Genomic DNA, 17,894 nt, shown 5'->3' with positions numbered 1-17,894 from the left:
CACCTCCTCTCCCGCCGAGGGGGGGAACAACGCCGGCGCTGCGCCTCCACTTTATCAGCAGCAGCCACATTCACGCTGCATGAAGATGAATCGGCGGAGGGGTTCGCAGCCACCCCGACGAGCGGCGGCAGCCAATGACGCAGCAGGAGACGAGTAATCCTCAGCCTCTAGTATTAGAAAGGGACTCCAGGATCAGGATTGGGATTGATGTGGGAGCCAGGCTGCCCAGTTTACAGACACACAGCCATAAAAAGGAATCTCCACTTATTTTATTTTTATTTAATTTTGTCTGGCTGCTTTTCTTGTGTGGCCGTAATCCTGCTCCATTCTCAAGAGAGTCGGGACAAACAAAAACCAACACCTTGCTTTTCCTTTCATCCGTCAGACTTCACACGAAACACAGTCCTGAATTACTGTGAATTAACCCGAGACCGGTTTTACCTGAGAATTCTGAACGATACACGAGGTATTACAGTGTGAAGAGGGAGTTGTGAAATTGCTCCCAGCGTACTGAGCGGCCTCTCCGGTTTCCTGAATGAATGAATGAATAACAACGCGATGCAACACGGCTGAATTACTGTATCGCTTCATGAAAAATGCTCAGGGCCTCAGCTGAGGTCTTTGACTAAAACCTGCGAGCTGCTGCTTCCTCTGTCGGGGAATCAGTCTGGCACAGCTGGGCCCCGACAGGTAGACGGTGTCCTCCAGGTAATCGAGGACCTTACAACCCCCGCACACAGCAGCCCTGACAAATCGACCGCCGGCATCAAAGTAAACTCATTACTGAAGACTGATGATTCGGGTGATCCGGAGTTACCAAACGGCAGGTTTGGGATTAAGAATGTAATGCAATGTAATGGAGAAAATGATCATCTGTCTTCTTTAACATTAAGCAGAGAATCGCGGGACGGCTACGGAGCTGTTAGAAAGATTTATGATGTAATATGTATAATGATTTTTTAAAAAGGAACATACTGCTGGTTTTGCATGTTTTAGCAAAGAAACTGAGGAGCTTTCTTTAGTTTTTTTAAAGTTATTTTTTCTGGCTTTTTATGCCTTTATTCTAGCTGCAGTTATAAACTGAATCATTGTGCTTGAAGTAGAAGTAAAAAGCATAATAACAATATAAAAACACAGATTATGAAATAGACAATATCTCATTAAAGTGCAAGAGTAAAAGATGAAATGAAGGCAGAGGAGAGAAGCTGATTTTTGTGTTGAAATCCAGACTATTGCATCATGATCAATATTCTAAATGTTTGATTAAATAGATTTAGAAATAGATTTAATTAAAGTGATTTAGAGTGGATTTCTCTTTCCTCCTGGGAGGGGGGGCGGGGGCGTGATAGACTGTGTCTGAGAGTAATCCGTCACACTGAACTACTCCTGCTGTTATTTATATATAACAAAGTTATGACACTGCGGTTGTGAGCAGAGGCCACTGTGAAAAAACGTTTGGTGCGTTCAAGGACAATTTGACATACCAGAGTTGAGTACCTGAGTTCTTCAGAAAGAAATTTCTGAAAAAACACTTGAATATTTAAACAAATTTAATATTTCTTTTCAGGAAATTTAATTAAAAACTCCCAGGCTGAACTTTTGTTCTAATCAACCTTTAATGACTGACGTGTCATTTTCATTCAACAAGTTTATGGTAGCAGTTACTAGAAGTGGTTTATTTATATTCTGTTTATATTCTTTCTCATTGTCAGTTAATCCCATGAAAAGACTGAAACTATCAACTTGTGTGCATCCAAAACCTGATGAATCTTATTCCTCTGTAACATAGAGCTCCATTGTTTCTAAAACAGCAGATGTGGATTAATCCGCAGCTGAAAATAGTCCCCAACAAATGCATTAAACGCTTATACATTTGAGGAATGTTTGCACCAAAAGGATATTTTAAAAATCAAAATCAAATATAATTGCAATCTTTGTTTGCATCCTGAGCGTCGAGAGCTGAACTAACACGTCTTTTTACCTTCATATTTTTCACACTGGTCCAAGTAATATGTCAATTTAAGAGTTTCTCCCACCAGAGTTTCTGCACGTTGACTTACGGGAACCTGTGCAACTCACCTGAACCCTGTACCCAGACTTGTTGTTTTGTCTTGCAGAACACTCGTCCTCTGGTGGGGAGGATGGCTCAGAATACATTTCTCCTGAACACAAAAAAGTCCTTTTGTTCTCATGTGGATCTCTTAGCCAAGAAAAAGATGCAGCGCAGCACGGTTTGATGAATTAAGGGTTCTGGTTCACGAGGAATAGAAAGTGAAAAATGAGAAAAGAGAATGTTTTTAACAATTAGATGTTTGTAACTATTATTTTGCATAAATTCTTTTCCTCAAAATTCATCAGCTAGTCAAAACTGAGACATATAATAACCCCTTATTATATGTGACTAATGTCAAAAGTCACGAGAGCAGCAAGCCTTCCCAAACACATCGGACACGTCTGACAAACGACTGCGTACAGACCCGGTCACCCTCCAGCTGAGAAATGACGCCAGGGAAAAGCTTTTGTTTTGAAGATGCCAGGTTCAGTGTGGGAGCTTTTCATCCAGACACAAACCTGACCACAGACAGTTCATCTTCTCCCGACGGGACGACTCCTTTTAGGGCCAAAAGGCTTCTGGCTCTCGGACGTGAGAGTCTGTACTCAGGGCAGAGAAGTTCCTTAACAACAGGGCTGTTTGTCAGGCAGCCAATCCTGTTGTAGTCATTCACACACACATGCGCACACACACACACACCTTCAGACGCAGAGAGAATATAGACGCTCACTTACTGTTTCAAAGAGCCATTTAGCATCTGCTCATCAGTTAGCAGCTTCAGAATGAAGCCATAAAGGCAGACAGAGTATTCTGTCCTGTGATAATGGGAATGACAGTGATACAGGCAGGTAGAAGCCACCAAACCACCAAAGTACCCATCAACCACAGTACAGAATCTTCCTCAGGGGGATCACATCTGTAATAGAGGGTCTAAATGTGCACGTGAATAGTCTGCACGAACGAGTCTACGCGCGTGAGAGAAAAGAAAAGTACAGGAAATCGTTGAGTAAAACCCTGCTTACCACAGGAGATGGCTTTCTACGTTTGTTTTTTTACAGCAGTAATCTTTTATGGGAATCATAACCAATGTTTGTAATACGTGTTTTATTTACCCGCTGTAGCCGGCTGAATTTAAACCTTCATTCGCTGATTTTCTCCGGCCACTTGGAGGGAGAGCCGAACAGGTTTGTTGATATGGTGAACTTTGTATTTCCACGTCCAGCAGTTACTGAGCAACGGCGATCGTTCATGTGGAGTCATGTTTGTGTGCAGTATTCCCTCTCTTTTATCTCTGTTGTTGGTCTCCACCTGCTCCTGAGGGAACTATGTGGCTCCTGAGCTGCTAAATGCTCCACTACTCCGCTGATAATCTCCTGTAGGTTCATCCCTACGAGCGACACCCGTCACGTTGTCACGTTTTTAATATAAAAATATAAATCACAGCAGCTTTAAACCAGAAATTTTGCATCTGTCAGCTTCAAAAAGATTAATAAAAAATAAAAACAAAGCTCAGACTTCATCTGAAACACAAAAGCTTTTAGAGATTCATGATGGAGCTAATTGGATAATTTAGATGTGCAGATTACAGCTCTTATTAAAATCAACATCTTTGAATTGTCTCCTAGCTGTGTAATCAATAACCAAAGTGCCAGTTATAAACCAAACAAAGGCGGTGTAAGAAAAAAAAAAAAAAGTTGAAGCTAAAGTTTGACCTCATTTCCCTGAATATTCCTCATTATTGATAATGAATAATTTTAGATTTTGACTGTGTACATGTACGTAGATAAAATAAACATCTGGCTAGTTATAACAATTACACTGCAGCTGATAATGCAGTGTAAAGGTGTAAATCCTGCAGGGGCAGACAGATGTATATCAGTAAGCAGGAGCTAAACAATCACACTTCACTGCACAATTACAACATGTGAATACATATGAACTGACCCCCGATGAATACTCAATAGTTGTTTCCCCTTGGTATGAAAGTGGAAAGAAAACATTTGAAATGTTGAACGACTGACTGTCTCCCAGCACCGAGAATCAATTCCTGATGCACATAATGAGCAGACGTAATCCCAGACTGAACAGAAACCCTTCAAGCCTGAAGAGAGACACGCTGAGAGAAACACTATTTGCATTTTATACGTTTTAAGCTGATGCTTTTATCCGAAGACACTTTGGCCCTAAAATACATGACCGATGGGCTGGTGAACAATCAAATCCCAAAACACCCATAATTAGTTTGTTTTCTAGCATATTGTAGCTCAGACTGTAATGAGATGTTTTTATTTTGTAGTTTATCCACATTTTTCTGTTTTTATTCTGCAGCTGCCAGTCAGGAAATCAGTGAGCCAAATACAAGACACAGACATTTTACAGAGAAGGGAAGTAACTTCTCCATCCCAGTGTCCATCCCATGGTCAAAGGTCAAAGTTCAAGGTCACGGTGCTCTCACATTCTTGTGAATGCGATATCAGGATCATGTCATTACATCTGAAAACAGGTCTTTGGCCCTTAAGCGTGAATTCATATAACTATGACACTGTCAACTGTCTATAAGGGTAAAATGAAAAATTATGACATTTCACATCCAAACGGTCAAAGGTCAACTTCATTATGACATCATAATGTTCTGCAAAACATGTGCAAAAAGGAAAAAGCATGGGAAGAGGGAAAGTTAGACGATCAATGAAGTCAACAGGATTTTGTCGTCTTGGTGCCATTACCAGATTTAACTGCCACCAGTTGAGCCATGCCGCTAGCATAGCTAAAAATGAGCAAACAGAAAAACTGCAGAGACGTCAAACTGACCACTAATGATGAAAGCAGCGGCGAGCATCAGGACAAGCAAAGCGTTGTTGTTTTTTGGGCGTTTTGTGCATTGAGAATAATCCTGGGATCTTTGGTTGTTGGTCTTTGTCTGTAACCGTCACCACACGCCACTGGACAATATATATATTATAGCAAACTTTTCTTATAAGAAAATAAATATTTAATTCATTTCAAAGTTTGAGAACTTGTCCATGAACTCCTGAACTTTTTCACAGGCTGGGGAAAAAAACAGCTGCAACTTTTTTTTAAATCAGCCTGTTTCATTAAAAGGCCGAGCAGACAGTGTGCCACGAAACGCAACACAATTAGTGTCGACTCGTTGGTCTATATTGAGTATATCTGCACTGTTGAGGCACTTGATGAGATTTTTGGTCGGAATCAATTCGGCAGAATTTTGAAGGTCCAAAAAAAAAAAAAAAAAGAAAGAAAAAAGAAAATCACATTTTGGAGTTTGTACTTTGAGAATGAAATTCTTTCAGTCACTTCCACTGGCAAGTTGATCCATGTCAAGTAGATGTCAGTTTGCAGGCTTACACAGAAAATAATACGACTCCGGACGTGTGGTACCTTTTAGTTGACATGAACACACAGCTATTGAAAAATATTCTGAATTTTGTATCAAGAAATTATAATTATAACTAATTAGAAGTTAAACAGTTTATAATTTAAATGCTAATGAACTAAATTATCTGGCTTTTTTTCTTTTTTTTTTTTTATAGCTAATACTTTTATAATAAGAATTAAATAAAATAATAAAAAGTGGAATTTTTTATTTTTATTTTATTTGTCAGAGGTTGAAGCTGCTCACCCAGCGGCACAGTGTACATGCTAACTCTTAAAAGAAGGGAAAATGAGGTCTGTTTGGGGGCAGCGCCGAGCGAGATGACTTGCTGCCGTCCTCCTAACCAACACAATGCTGCTGTCCTGCATTGTCCCAACCAATTTGTTGCCTCCGCCGTTATCATGTGTCCTCCTACAAGATTGGAAAAGTAGCAAGAAAGAAATAAACAGCCATTTCTCTCTCTCTCTCTCTCTCTCTTTTTTTTTTGTCCCTGGGTAACGGTATGGAAAGTTATTCAGCCGCAGATACACAAATGATGGCCGAGTCCAGGGAGTTTTTCCACAGATATGAAAATTAACATAACCTCCATTCAGGTACGGGCACACATTGCTGGAGGAAGCTCTCATTGGGGAAACAACAGCAGTAGTCAAACACTGAGGAGAGAAAGGTGCAGAGCTGGTTTTCCTGTTTCTGTCTCTTTTACAACAGATGTGAACAAAAAAGCGAAACATTCTGAGGACATGAAACAAACGACAACACAGATCACGCTTTAGTTTCAGCACGGGGCCTGCAGCAGGAAGTGGAACAATGACACAGGGGGGGGGATTAATTAAAACAACAAGACGAGTTAATCAGGACCGAAAGGCACAGGACGAGCTGGTTTGACAGGCGTACGAAAAATGATGTTGAATATTATTCTAAAAAGCGAGTAGCGTCCCAATGTGAACTCACAGGTTCTGAGGGGGAGAGAAATAAATGAAAAACTGCAGGGGACGTAATATCATAGACGCCTGTGTAAACTAAAGCATTGACTGTACGAGGTAAACCTGATAATGTTGATATAATCCAGTTCAACAGCCCCACAAATCATGGTGTCCAAAATGAACTAAATCTTCCAACATCTTTTTGACACAGTCTCAACAGAAAGAAAATATCTCGTCATGGTTCAAACAAAATGCTCGTCAGGTCGTCTGAAACTCCCCGATGTGTCCGACAGTCTTTGTAAAGATCATCGTCGCTTTTTTAAACATGTTTTTATGTTCTTATGCTTTTTTCATGTGGAGCACTTTGTGCATGTAATTTCTTTTCTAAAGCCGGGAACACTGGGTGCCTGGTGTTGTGCGCATAGCGGCCGTGGAGCATCTTCGTTTTCAATTCAGAGCCCATGTTAACGGGTTAGAGCGGACACACTGCCTGCGACCTGGGATCTAGAGATTCGGCATTTCGCCTGCAACATTACATAAAACTGACACCTTCCACTATAGTTTAAATATAAATATACTTTTCAACCACCTTAGCAGCTGCATGTGGAGACAGATTCATTTTCTGTCAAAAATAAATCAGAAATTAATTCTTAATGAAAAGAAATCCAACATTTGTGTAGCAAACTCTACTAGAGAGATAAAGCTGGAAGTAGCAGTGACGCAGCTGTCACGCGGACGTGTGTTCCCGGCGTAAACTTTAAACAAACTGCAGACAAACGACCTGTTTGGCTCGTGGTATTTACTTTAGAGTGAGAACTACATTTCATTTTGTTTATGTGCTGCCAGGGTTACCTCTTCTAGATTCTCATTGCAGTTGCTAAAGACTTTAAACAGCGTTTTAAGCATATTTGCGAATTGATCACACAAAATATAAATTAAGCTATTGTTCAGGTAAGAATGTGATTGAGTGACGTGAGTTAAATTTCACTGAAACTGGCAAAACTGTTGTTGCCTGGGGAAGAAAAGCACCATCATGACAGACAGGTTCTCTAAACCACAGGACGCCTTGCTGCTCCGAGAGAGCACAATCATTTCAGATAAGCTCTTTTCCTCCGCTGTGCCCTGGTTTACTGCCACACCCCTCCTGTCTGAAAATCTACAGCAAGGTGAAGAGAAAAGCAGACATTTTGAGTCTGTCTGTGTGGCTCTCAGGTGGCCTCTTCTTCCTCCTCCTCCTCCTCCTCCTCTCTGTTCTCTTTGGAAGCTGCTGAAGCACATTCCCTCTGAGATAATAAAAACAACAAAATAAAAACTGGAATATGGGACTCTGGCTTCGTCTTGCCTCTTTTCACCGTTTCCTTTTCATCCCCTCCGATGCTTTGATACAACCTCATGTGCTTTTCATTGTTCCCACAAAATCTCGGTACCAAGACATCAAATACATCTGGCTGAATTTTGGGAAAATGATGCAAAGTCATTCAGTTTGATGAAATGGTGCAGACATTTTGATATAGCGTGGGAAAAGCTAGTGTAATACTGATATTGGGGTGAAAATATGTTTGTTTTTTTCCATCTTAAAAGCAACTTAAAGGAAGTAAATCTCCGAACCCCAAGACTGAACTGATGGGCAACTATGCTGTGAAGCTTTGCACTAAAACGGTAATATTTTTAACTGTAATCACTGGAGAAAACAAAAGAGAGTCTTCAGTTACGTATGTAAATGTATCTCAAAATTTATACAGACATAAATTCACTATCTGTCTTTTGACTCTTTTTCCTTTTAAATCTTTCTATGTTTAACCAGCTATCCATTTTGGATTCTCCAGGTTTTGCCATGGATCTAATTTTAAAGCGTAAAATCTGACTGAGACAGCAAACAAGTTCCTATCATTGGCTTGTCACAGTGATAGGCCAATGATATGAGTTAAAGATAACTTTGTTTTAAAACATTATTTGTATTATTTATAATTACATCTTTTCACCAAAATCGTACCGTTTTTCAAGTGATTTGTCGGCCAGCTTGCAATAGTTTTGTGGGAACCACTGTTGTAGAGGTATTCATGCTTTAAAGTGTTTAATGATTGCTTCTACATGTTCACCACCATCACCAGCTTCTACCTGCATTTTCAAGAACTTCAAATGCCCAATTTAGCATTTCTCACTGAGCTCCTTAAATATGGATTTTTTAATTTTATTTTTGTCGACATTCCCCAGAGATTGTTTTAGAAATGTGGTTAGAAATTAATGTAATGTTGCTGGTATGATGTCAATATGACTAATCAGCACGTCTTTTCCGTCACGTGTGAAAAATAGGCAAGACGCTGAATCTCTAGATCCAAAACCAAGATGGTCCGCAGCCGCCTCGCACACGCCTCGCATCTAGTTGTGTTCCTGACACATTTTCTTGTCGGCTTCAAGCAGAGAGTCAGTCAATTCATTCTCATTCTGGACAGGAAGACCTGCTTCCTTCTTATTCTCATCTCCCCCCACTCAGATTGCATCTTCAGTAATCAAACAATTTTTGATAAAAATGATTTGGAGGGCCCCATACGGTAAAATATTCATGAATTCTGAAGGAATACGTGCAGGAGGGGGAACCTTTCTGTTAACACCACAATTCTAAAATATTCTCTTTGCACGTGTTGCAGTAGAGAAACCTGAAACCTTTAACTGTCTTTTTTTTTTTTTTTTATTCCAGCTGGATTTTTTTTCCCACTTCACATCTGGAAAGATTTTTTTTTACTGTAACGTAGCCTTGATCATAATGGTAAAAAAAAAAACAAAACACACGCACTCAGCTCTCCCCTGAGCCTGTCATATGAGGACAGTCAGAGTGACAGCAAACAGAGCGGAGAGAGGGAACGAGGAGAAGAAAAGAGGAGCGGGTATGTAAAGGAAGAAAATATGAGGTAATACTGCTGATAAAATCCAGGAGCCTATGATGAGAAACATACAGAGTCTATATGAAGACAGGGGGGGGGGGGGGGGGGGGGGGGGCAGCAGGGAAATAATCAAATCTGGGATCACACTCACATCAGATGTTTGTCCACGTGTAAATATCCCCAGTGCACTCAAGTCTCTGACCAAGCTACAGAAGATGTCCTGGTTAAACATGACCTAAAAGTGAGGCCAGATGCAGTATGCATGTTGCAGCATAGGTCATAAACCCCGCCCCCCTCCAAGTGAGCACATGGGACATTGGCCAAACTAAAAAAAAAAGGTTTGATTTTGATGCTGTAAAACGGAAGTGTAAAGTCTTGATGGGTCGAGCAGGTGTACGGACGAGACCTCGCCGCCATGACTGCGCAGCTCCACATATTGTCGGAAGTGGACACGTGTCATCCATCTTTACGTGCAGACATTGATTGGTGCATCCTCAAGAAAGAGGTAGCGATTGAAGCTCGGCGATGTAGTGGCTACTTGTGAGGCTAGTTGCTCATTGCTAGCATGCCAGGAACATGCTAGCATGTGCTAACCACAAAATAAACAGTCCACCAAACCAGCTAATTATCAAACTGCTAGCTAGTTAGTTTGGGTTCTAACCAGAGAATAAGTTAATGTTAGTGTTGCCAAACACAAACATCTGCTGTGTCTCTCCCTGCCAGTGCTGAGCGGGTACAAAGAGCTTCCAAGAATTAGCCACAGCCCGCACCTTCTCCTGCCGACTCTGCTGTACTATATTACCCTGATTGCTCAGTAGCGCAGAGCTGAAAGCTCGACTCGGCCGAAGATAACGTCCGGGCTCTTTGCGCTTTGTCAGACTTGTTCTTGCACCAGTGTCAGACAGTAGATTCCTGCAGACGCACTATGGCGGTGTGTTTCGAAGGTGCACATGCAGCTTAAATGTGAAAACCTGAGAAGTCGGAAAGCTCAGCAGGGATTTACCTTGAGCTCAGTGTGAGAAAGCACTGATCGTGGTCATTTAAAAAAATTTTTTTTTTGCTATGATTGCTGATATGACCCAAACCCTAAAGCTTCATGGGAGAATAAAGAGTGTATATTTTCTTTTTTTGTCCCCAGAGTTTAAACCTTGTGGTTCATTGTCTGTCACACGCTCTGCAGCTGATAACACACACACACACACACACACACACTCCCCCCCCCCCCGTCATTCATTTTGCTGCTTATGCCCCAAAACAGATTAATTTACCACACAAGTTGCAAAATCAAAACTGTGTGTGTGTGTGTTTGAAAGCGGATGATAGTCTTTGCCTGAGTGTGTGACAGTGTGTGTCATCCTCTTTCTGTCAAAGCTGCAGAGACATGAAGAGGAACTGTGTGCTTTGTTTCTGTCTCTCTCACTCTCTCTTCTTCTTCTTCTCTTCCTCACTTTGCTGTTTAGTTTGGCCCATGTCTGATCACTGCAGAATAAACACCAGCTTTCACATCGATTCTTTCTATCACATTTGGCTCAAAGCCCCGGTGTCTCTCCACTTTCTCATTCTCAGTTTTAATCATCTTTACCCTCAAGAACCACTTCACTGTGTGAGGCTACTTAACTGTAAAATCATTGGACAATTTGTTGTCTTATTTAAATGGATAAACAGAAGTAGCTTCTATGTCGCCTTTGAAAAGAAAAATGTTCTGACGGGAAATTTAACATTTTAGGTTTTCAGCTTGAAAATTCTGCAGCATCACAATCCAGTGGAGGTAAATGCATCCAAACGCAACCCATATTAAAACTCAACAAATTAATCTGCATTGTCGGCATGAATTTGTATCATGGATTTGTTGGGTGCCAAAAAAGTAAGCGTAAGATATATTAATAATAAACTAGAATCACCGCCTTGTGGTCGTATCCCTCCGCTGCTCAGACTAGTTTCAGGTTACATCCCTGTTTAGCCAGAGTTTTATAAAATATTTACTATTTGTGTGAATAACAAAATGGCCGCAGAGAAGCACATTGAGTGGGATTGAAAAACTATTCCAATTTTTCAAAGTAAAGTTTCTTTCCTGAAATCTACAAAGACTCAGGCTTTGTGTTGTTCTCAGTACAACCTCATTAGACAGAATCATAAACTCTCAGAGTGTCTGTTAATTTCCTGCAGATACGACATGTGAACAATTAAACTTAACCACCGCAGAAAGAGTCTTTTCATGTGCTCATGTGCTGCCACGATGCAAGCTCCGCTCGCCAAGTGCAAAGGTTAACTGCAGCTCTACACGGATTTTATTTGGACTAAAAACTCTTAAAAACAATGTTCATTCTGCACAAGCTGAGACACAGTGTGGACCTGCAGCTATGTGGCCTTATAAAAACCTGAGCCGACACCTCCTCTTATATCAAAATCTGTGATAAAGTCCTTTTTCCTGCTGAGGAACGGAAACATTATGACTTCAGAAATGTCTCTTTAAAGTTTTTAAAAACCTGTAAATCTGGACGCTCACACAAACTCTTAGCATTATATTTGAATAAATTCTACGGGGGATATTTGAACTTGCATCAGGCGGCGAGTTGACGCTTGGAGCTTCTGGAGACCGTCATTGTTTCATATTGGTGATGAATCCGTCCGGGCGTTCGGCAGAGTTTACACAGTGCGTCTGGCAGAGGCCGTGTTTGGACGAGCGGTCGCCTGCGAGGTTTGAATGGAAGACCATATTTGGGCCGTGAGTTATGACAACTTTTTAGCGGTGGCATAAATATTAGGACGGGCCGACGATGAGGAAGTACGGAGAGGAGATGATGGCGGTCCCGCCGCGGAGTGACTGAGACGGAGAGGGATGAAAGAAAAAGCAGAGGACGACGGGGATTAGAGCAGAGGGTTGTGTTCACGCTGCAGAAATGTGGATGTGTGTGTTGGATTCTTGTTTTTTTCCAGATGGGATGTAGTTACATAAACACACAGATCAGTCTTCTGTCGAAGCCCGTTGATCTGCTGTACACATTGGTTTAGCAAGAAAATCACACTGATAAAATATTGTGCTTAAGGATTGAAACGCAACAAGTAGAGCAGCCTCTCACAAAATTTAAATAAAAAAATAAAAAAATTAATCCACAAATTATGTTCAAAACTACCGACTATCGATTTTAATACTAACCAACTTTTAGGCACACTTGTTCTTGTTTTCATTTATATATAGATGATATGGCCCAGCTGAGTTTATACTGAGTTTATTTGCAGAAAAATAATTATCATCATATCTGATATGGAACAAAACAAACAACGGAAAAATTATTTTAAGATGCAGCTGCTTAAGTGTGACCCACTTGCTTTGCCAGAAGATATTTTGTTTTTGGCTTCAACGAAATTACATTAAAATCTTTTCCACAATTAAGTGTCACATTCACCTTCATTAAGTTATTTTCAGTTAATTTCTCTCTCATTCTTACGCTCACATCTGTTTATCTTCGTTATTTAAAGTCTGAGAAAGACTTCTTAACAGAAGTTAATTTGATGTTAGTAATATATAATATTAATTGAAATTCATGTGGGTAACTGGATAAATTCATCCACTGTCCTTGTGTTTTGGTTGTTTTTGTTCTGCAACCACTTTACTTAGGTTTGATGTAATGGTGTATAACTGTTAATGCATGTTTTAATTATTAATAAATTGATTTTCATAGCATATGGAAATGAATGTAAATCAGCAGCTGCCTGGAAGACATTTAAAACTGCGTCAATGTTTACAAAAGGTCACACAGTTCAGTGAAAAAGCAGTGCTGTGATTCTCCACTGTGCTGCTGGATTACGAACCACAGGACTACACAATCCATATCAGCCAATCAGTGAGCGTGACTGCTCTGATGTCATTTGTTGATTTAATCCAAACACACACACACACACACACACACAGATGTAAGTGTACACACAGCTGGAGCCAGGTATCAGCTCCCACAGAAAAAGCAGAACCAGCTGTTTGAATAAAACACAAACACACAGAAGAAAAAAAATACTGTTCCCACACACACACACACACACACACACACACACAGGTAGAAACAGCATTATTCCCTGAGCTTTAAGCAGCGCCGGGTGAGAGTCTGGACGTTAACATTGGGCAGGAGGATTATTCAACTTTTCAGTTTATCTCTGCAGTTCATTTAAACCCCTGAAGGTTCAGGAGCATCGTGTGTGAAAGCTTAGAAACCTGCCTCACCATCCTGCAGCTGATCAGTCACATACTATACTCCTCACTCTGTAAGGGCTGTGTGTGTGTGTGTGTGTGTGTGTGTGTGTGTGTGTGTGTGTGTGTCACAGATGGTCACGTACGGTCAGGGTCCTCATCACAGTTTGTTTTGGACAGTTAGAGATTAGTTTCGAATGTGGTCGTTTAGAACGGCGATCAACGACTTTTTCCTGTTTATTTTCAGTTTGTCCTGATTTTCACCAAAAGATCCAAATTATTTTTTCTTTCCATCAGGATCAGATTAGTTAGAACTGATTTTCACCTGTTATACTTCATGTTCATAAGCATCCAAATATTCCACTTTTACAGCTGCAGGAAGACACTAATGCATTTTACAGTGAACAAAGTACACAACTCAAATATGTATATACTGATTGACTTAACTTTAAAAATACTAATAAAATATATCACTAATATAATGGGAATGAAGTGCAAATAAGATGCTGATAAAATCATCAGAACCTCAAAGCAATACATTAAAAAAAGTGATATTGTTTTGATCTTATTCTCATTTTCACACTGATATTTTTATCCAAAATATTAGAAAAATAAACACTTTTAAGTTTCAAATGTGAAGAGCTCGGGCTGTGCTAAAAAAAAAAAAAGTCACACCAGCGAGTGGTGGCAAAACAGCATATCGCAGTACAAGGCTAGCCATCAAGCTAACAACATTAGCTGACTTGTTAGCCAGCCGTCTTAGCCACTAAAACACAGTGGAGTCATATCTCCAATGTTGATATATGTTAACAACTGTGCTTTTATCATGAAGTCACATGTCAAACTTCACCAAAATCAAACTTAGACTCATTTACTCTTCACTCAAATGAACTGAATTAAATTCAAAAGACAAACGCTGGAAAAGCTTATTCAGCTTTAAACTTTTCAGTTTACCTCTGCAGGTCATTCAAACCTCCACCAGCTGCTATTTTTAGACGCTTCAGCGACGTCTCTTCACAGCTCCCTGCTTTACATTCACACAGACGCTCACATTTACACCCGGGACGTGCTCAGCACATGGCCGCAGTAGGTGGAGGTGAGGCGCCGCGCTCAGGGTCAGCTTGACATTTTCCCAGCCGGTTCAGTGAATTAACCTTCTAGTCACAAGCTCACCTAACAAGCCCACAAACGACACAAAATCTACCTCCAGGAGAGAAAAAAAAAAAGCACTGCTTCAGCTTAACTGCACACCGCAGCTCTGCGTGATCCCAGCCTCACTGATCCATTAAAACCTGCTTTGTCTTAATAGTGATGAAACACTGCTGGACCCTGTGACCTCTCGGGGTCATTCAGATGGACGTCATACTACCTTTCCTGGAACTCCCTGGACTCCATTAACACCCTGAGGTGTCAACACGTGAGTCACCTTCACAGTGTGTGCCACCAGCTCACGTGCCAGCGGTTTTGTTGAAGCTGTCGTACAAATATATGATGGACAGTAAGAGGCAGCAGCCGAGCATGACGCTGACATGACATGGGGAATGTGCAGTCCAGGCTGTAAGTATTCGGACAGTTACATGTTGTTTTGTTTGTCGGGCTCCAGCACATTCAGTTAGAGATAATATCACGGATCCTACATGAAAGCGAAGTCTCAGCTTTAAGTTGAGCAGGTTTACATCAGTATAGACAGAACTGTGTGGGAGAAACAGACATTTTAACACCTGGTGCCCAAAGTTTAGGGGTTCAAATGTAATTGGTGTTCTGCAGGTGTTTAACTGTCCAAATACTTGTGGCCTGGACTGTTCATTTGTATATTAAAATAAAGCTTTTCAAAGTGGGTTTGCGAGATATTTAAGCTTATGTCTTTTATCCCACTAACAATTCTGGGCATTGGAGATGAAATCTAATATTATCTCATGAGGTTCACACACAACTGAAACATGTGGAGAAGCCACATAACTTTACACTGGGCGACTCGAATTAAATGCAATCAACAAGACGAAGGCTTTCGAACTCTGAAACAGCTGCGGCTGTGTTTTCGATCTGTGACAGTAGCTCAGTGTCGAGCAGACGCCGCTGGTTCTGTGCTCACACCGTCACACTTGCTCTTCTCTTTTGTCTGTTTAGTCCATTAGTGAACTCAATCGCTCTTTCATAAAGAATTTTCTTTCTCCCATCTGCCAAAAGGCTCAAAGGGAGACTGAATGAATGAATGAGTTTTAGCTGCAGGAAAGATGTGATTTTCAAATTATTATTATAATTTTTTTTTTAAATAGTCAGATTTAAGGTGGAAAGTTGTTTATCTTAAGATTCACTAATCAATGCAGGTAGCAGTGGTGTACAACCTCAGCTTAAAGCAAGTAAAACTCAAACTGTTTCATCAATCACTTGACTGTGAAAATGAAATTACATGCAATTTTGTAATACAACCTTATCCTAATATGAACCATAAGATCATAGATTTTTGTCACATTTTTCTATATAATTTACAATATCTCTTCTGCTTGTGGACAATAAGACAAAATATTGTAATCTTTAAGCCAGTTTTTCACAATATCATGATATATACTGATTTCTACATATTGATATTGTGATATAAAATTAGATTTTAGCCACATCTCCATGTCGACTTGCAGCAAATCAAACCTTTTCCTTGCACCAATATGCTGCTGCAACTTTGCGTGAACTCCTCTCCCCGAGCTGACAGCCAGCTGAATAATCTACATTCTCATCTTTATCCTGACTCACCCCACAGCCGCCTCTCCCTCACGCTCCTCCAGAAGACATCCCAAGCCTTGTTGGTGGAGTCTTTCACGTGCTCACTGAAGGATCTCCGCAGTGGAGTTTTTACCGCCGGGGTCTGAGCCATATTCCATATACAGTGCGTTCAACAGTTACATATTCCACACTGAAGAAAACCTTGCTCCTCTGGTGAGTTTCTAACCCATGTGGGCAGTGTTTGCTCCGTCACGGCTCGTACTGAGGGTGTGTTTGACTTAAGAGTTCAGCAGAGTGAGGAAGGAGGAGGAGGAAGAAGAAGAGGAGGCAGGAGGGCTGACACTTGATGCAAAAAGTCTGCATGCAATTTGTGAAACACCCCTGTCCTCTCCCTCCCTACACCTCCCTCCTCAGAAAGTTGTGTGTGTGTGTGTGTGTGTTTGAGAGAAAGAAAATGTGTGTGAAGAACTGTTTATGTGGATGAACAAACTATTACAGTGAGAGTGTGTTTTTCTAGAGGATGAATGTGAAGCAGAGCAACAGTGAAAAGTGTTTTTCTTGTGTGTGCGTGTGTGTGTGTGTGTGTGTGTGTGTGTGTGTGTGTGTGGGGGAAGTTGAAGGATTTGGCCGGCCTGAAGAGAGGAAATGACATCTAACCTGGGTCAAAGACGTCAGCAGCACACACACAAAAATGGAAATAGAGAAACATTCACATTATAAACACAAACAGACACACACACACACACACACACAAACACATCTGCTGACTTGAGACGTGAGTCTAGGGTGATCGTGGTGGTGATTGAGGGTGGGGGGGGTCTCAGTTATGTAAAAGACCTCTTTCATACATGACAGACTTGCATCTTGACTTGAGACTTGTGTTGTGATTTGACTTTGCTTTGTTTTAAATGACTTGAGCCTGGATTTGGACGAGGCTTGAATAAATGGACTTGGCTTGGACGTATCACAAACTTAAGACAAACTCGCGACAGACTGAAAACTTGAGTCGGACTTTCGGAGTCAGATCTTGAATGACTTGAGACTTGACTACCACCTGTGTCTGACTCCAGACTTCAAGTGACTCAAATGACTTGAGACCCGACTTGAGACTCGTCCCAAAAGACTTTTGATTGTAAAAATGAAGCAATCAAAGTTCCAGTTCAGGGGAATCTGAGAGAACCTCACAGTCTTTGCTTTAACAGAACACAGTCATCAACACACACCACCACAACCGCCATCATCATCATCATCATCATCATCGTCATGTGTAAACACACTTCATCTCTTGGGAAAGCAGATGAATAAACAGTACAGGTCAGTACTGCTGGGAAAGTGCAGGAGAGAAACCGAGGGAGATGATGAATGGGAGGAGAAGGAAAGAAAAGAGATAGGAACGCACTCGAGTGACATCCCCGCGGTTGGTCACAAGGGTAATGTGTAAATAAATAGACCCTCCCAAAGTGGTTCAGTCCTATCTAGGGATTAAACCTCAGTATTTTTAGAGCACTGACCAAAATGTCCTTAGCAACGTCAAGTGCACCGAGTTCTTCATTTATTCTTTCATCAGAAAGTCACAGCTTTACTCATTTCAGACTTATTGTATAGCAGCCATTAAACACATGGTGGTCCCACCTTGGACCCCTGCCCCCACATCCGCTGCCCCTCCACCTCCCATTGGTCTCTGCGCATCATTTAACTCTGCCCCTTTCCTCAGTTGTAAGTTTAATGATAACGGAGCAGC

The 17,894-nt window shown here is 41.0% G+C and overlaps 1 protein-coding gene across 4 annotated transcripts in view; it reads right to left on the bottom strand.

The window, feature by feature from the left end:
- si:dkeyp-23e4.3 (rho GTPase-activating protein 7) overlaps positions 1–16,387 on the bottom strand; it is a 102,159-nt gene extending 85,772 nt beyond the window's left edge. The window contains exon 1 of one of the 4 annotated variants that reach the window (XM_056396930.1): positions 16,184–16,387. In XM_056396930.1, the coding sequence (XP_056252905.1) occupies positions 16,184–16,304 (121 nt within the window). In that variant the 5' untranslated portion in view covers positions 16,305–16,387. The remainder of the gene's footprint in view (positions 1–16,183) is intronic. The other 3 variants (XM_056396929.1, XM_056396931.1, XM_056396934.1) reach the window with 3 other exon arrangements.
- Between the last annotated feature and the right edge of the window lie 1,507 nt (positions 16,388–17,894).

This window comes from Seriola aureovittata, chromosome 15 (assembly GCF_021018895.1).
Source record: "Seriola aureovittata isolate HTS-2021-v1 ecotype China chromosome 15, ASM2101889v1, whole genome shotgun sequence".
NCBI classification, from domain to species: domain Eukaryota; kingdom Metazoa; phylum Chordata; class Actinopteri; order Carangiformes; family Carangidae; genus Seriola; species Seriola aureovittata.
This window is presented reverse-complemented; position numbering and strand designations above follow the sequence as displayed.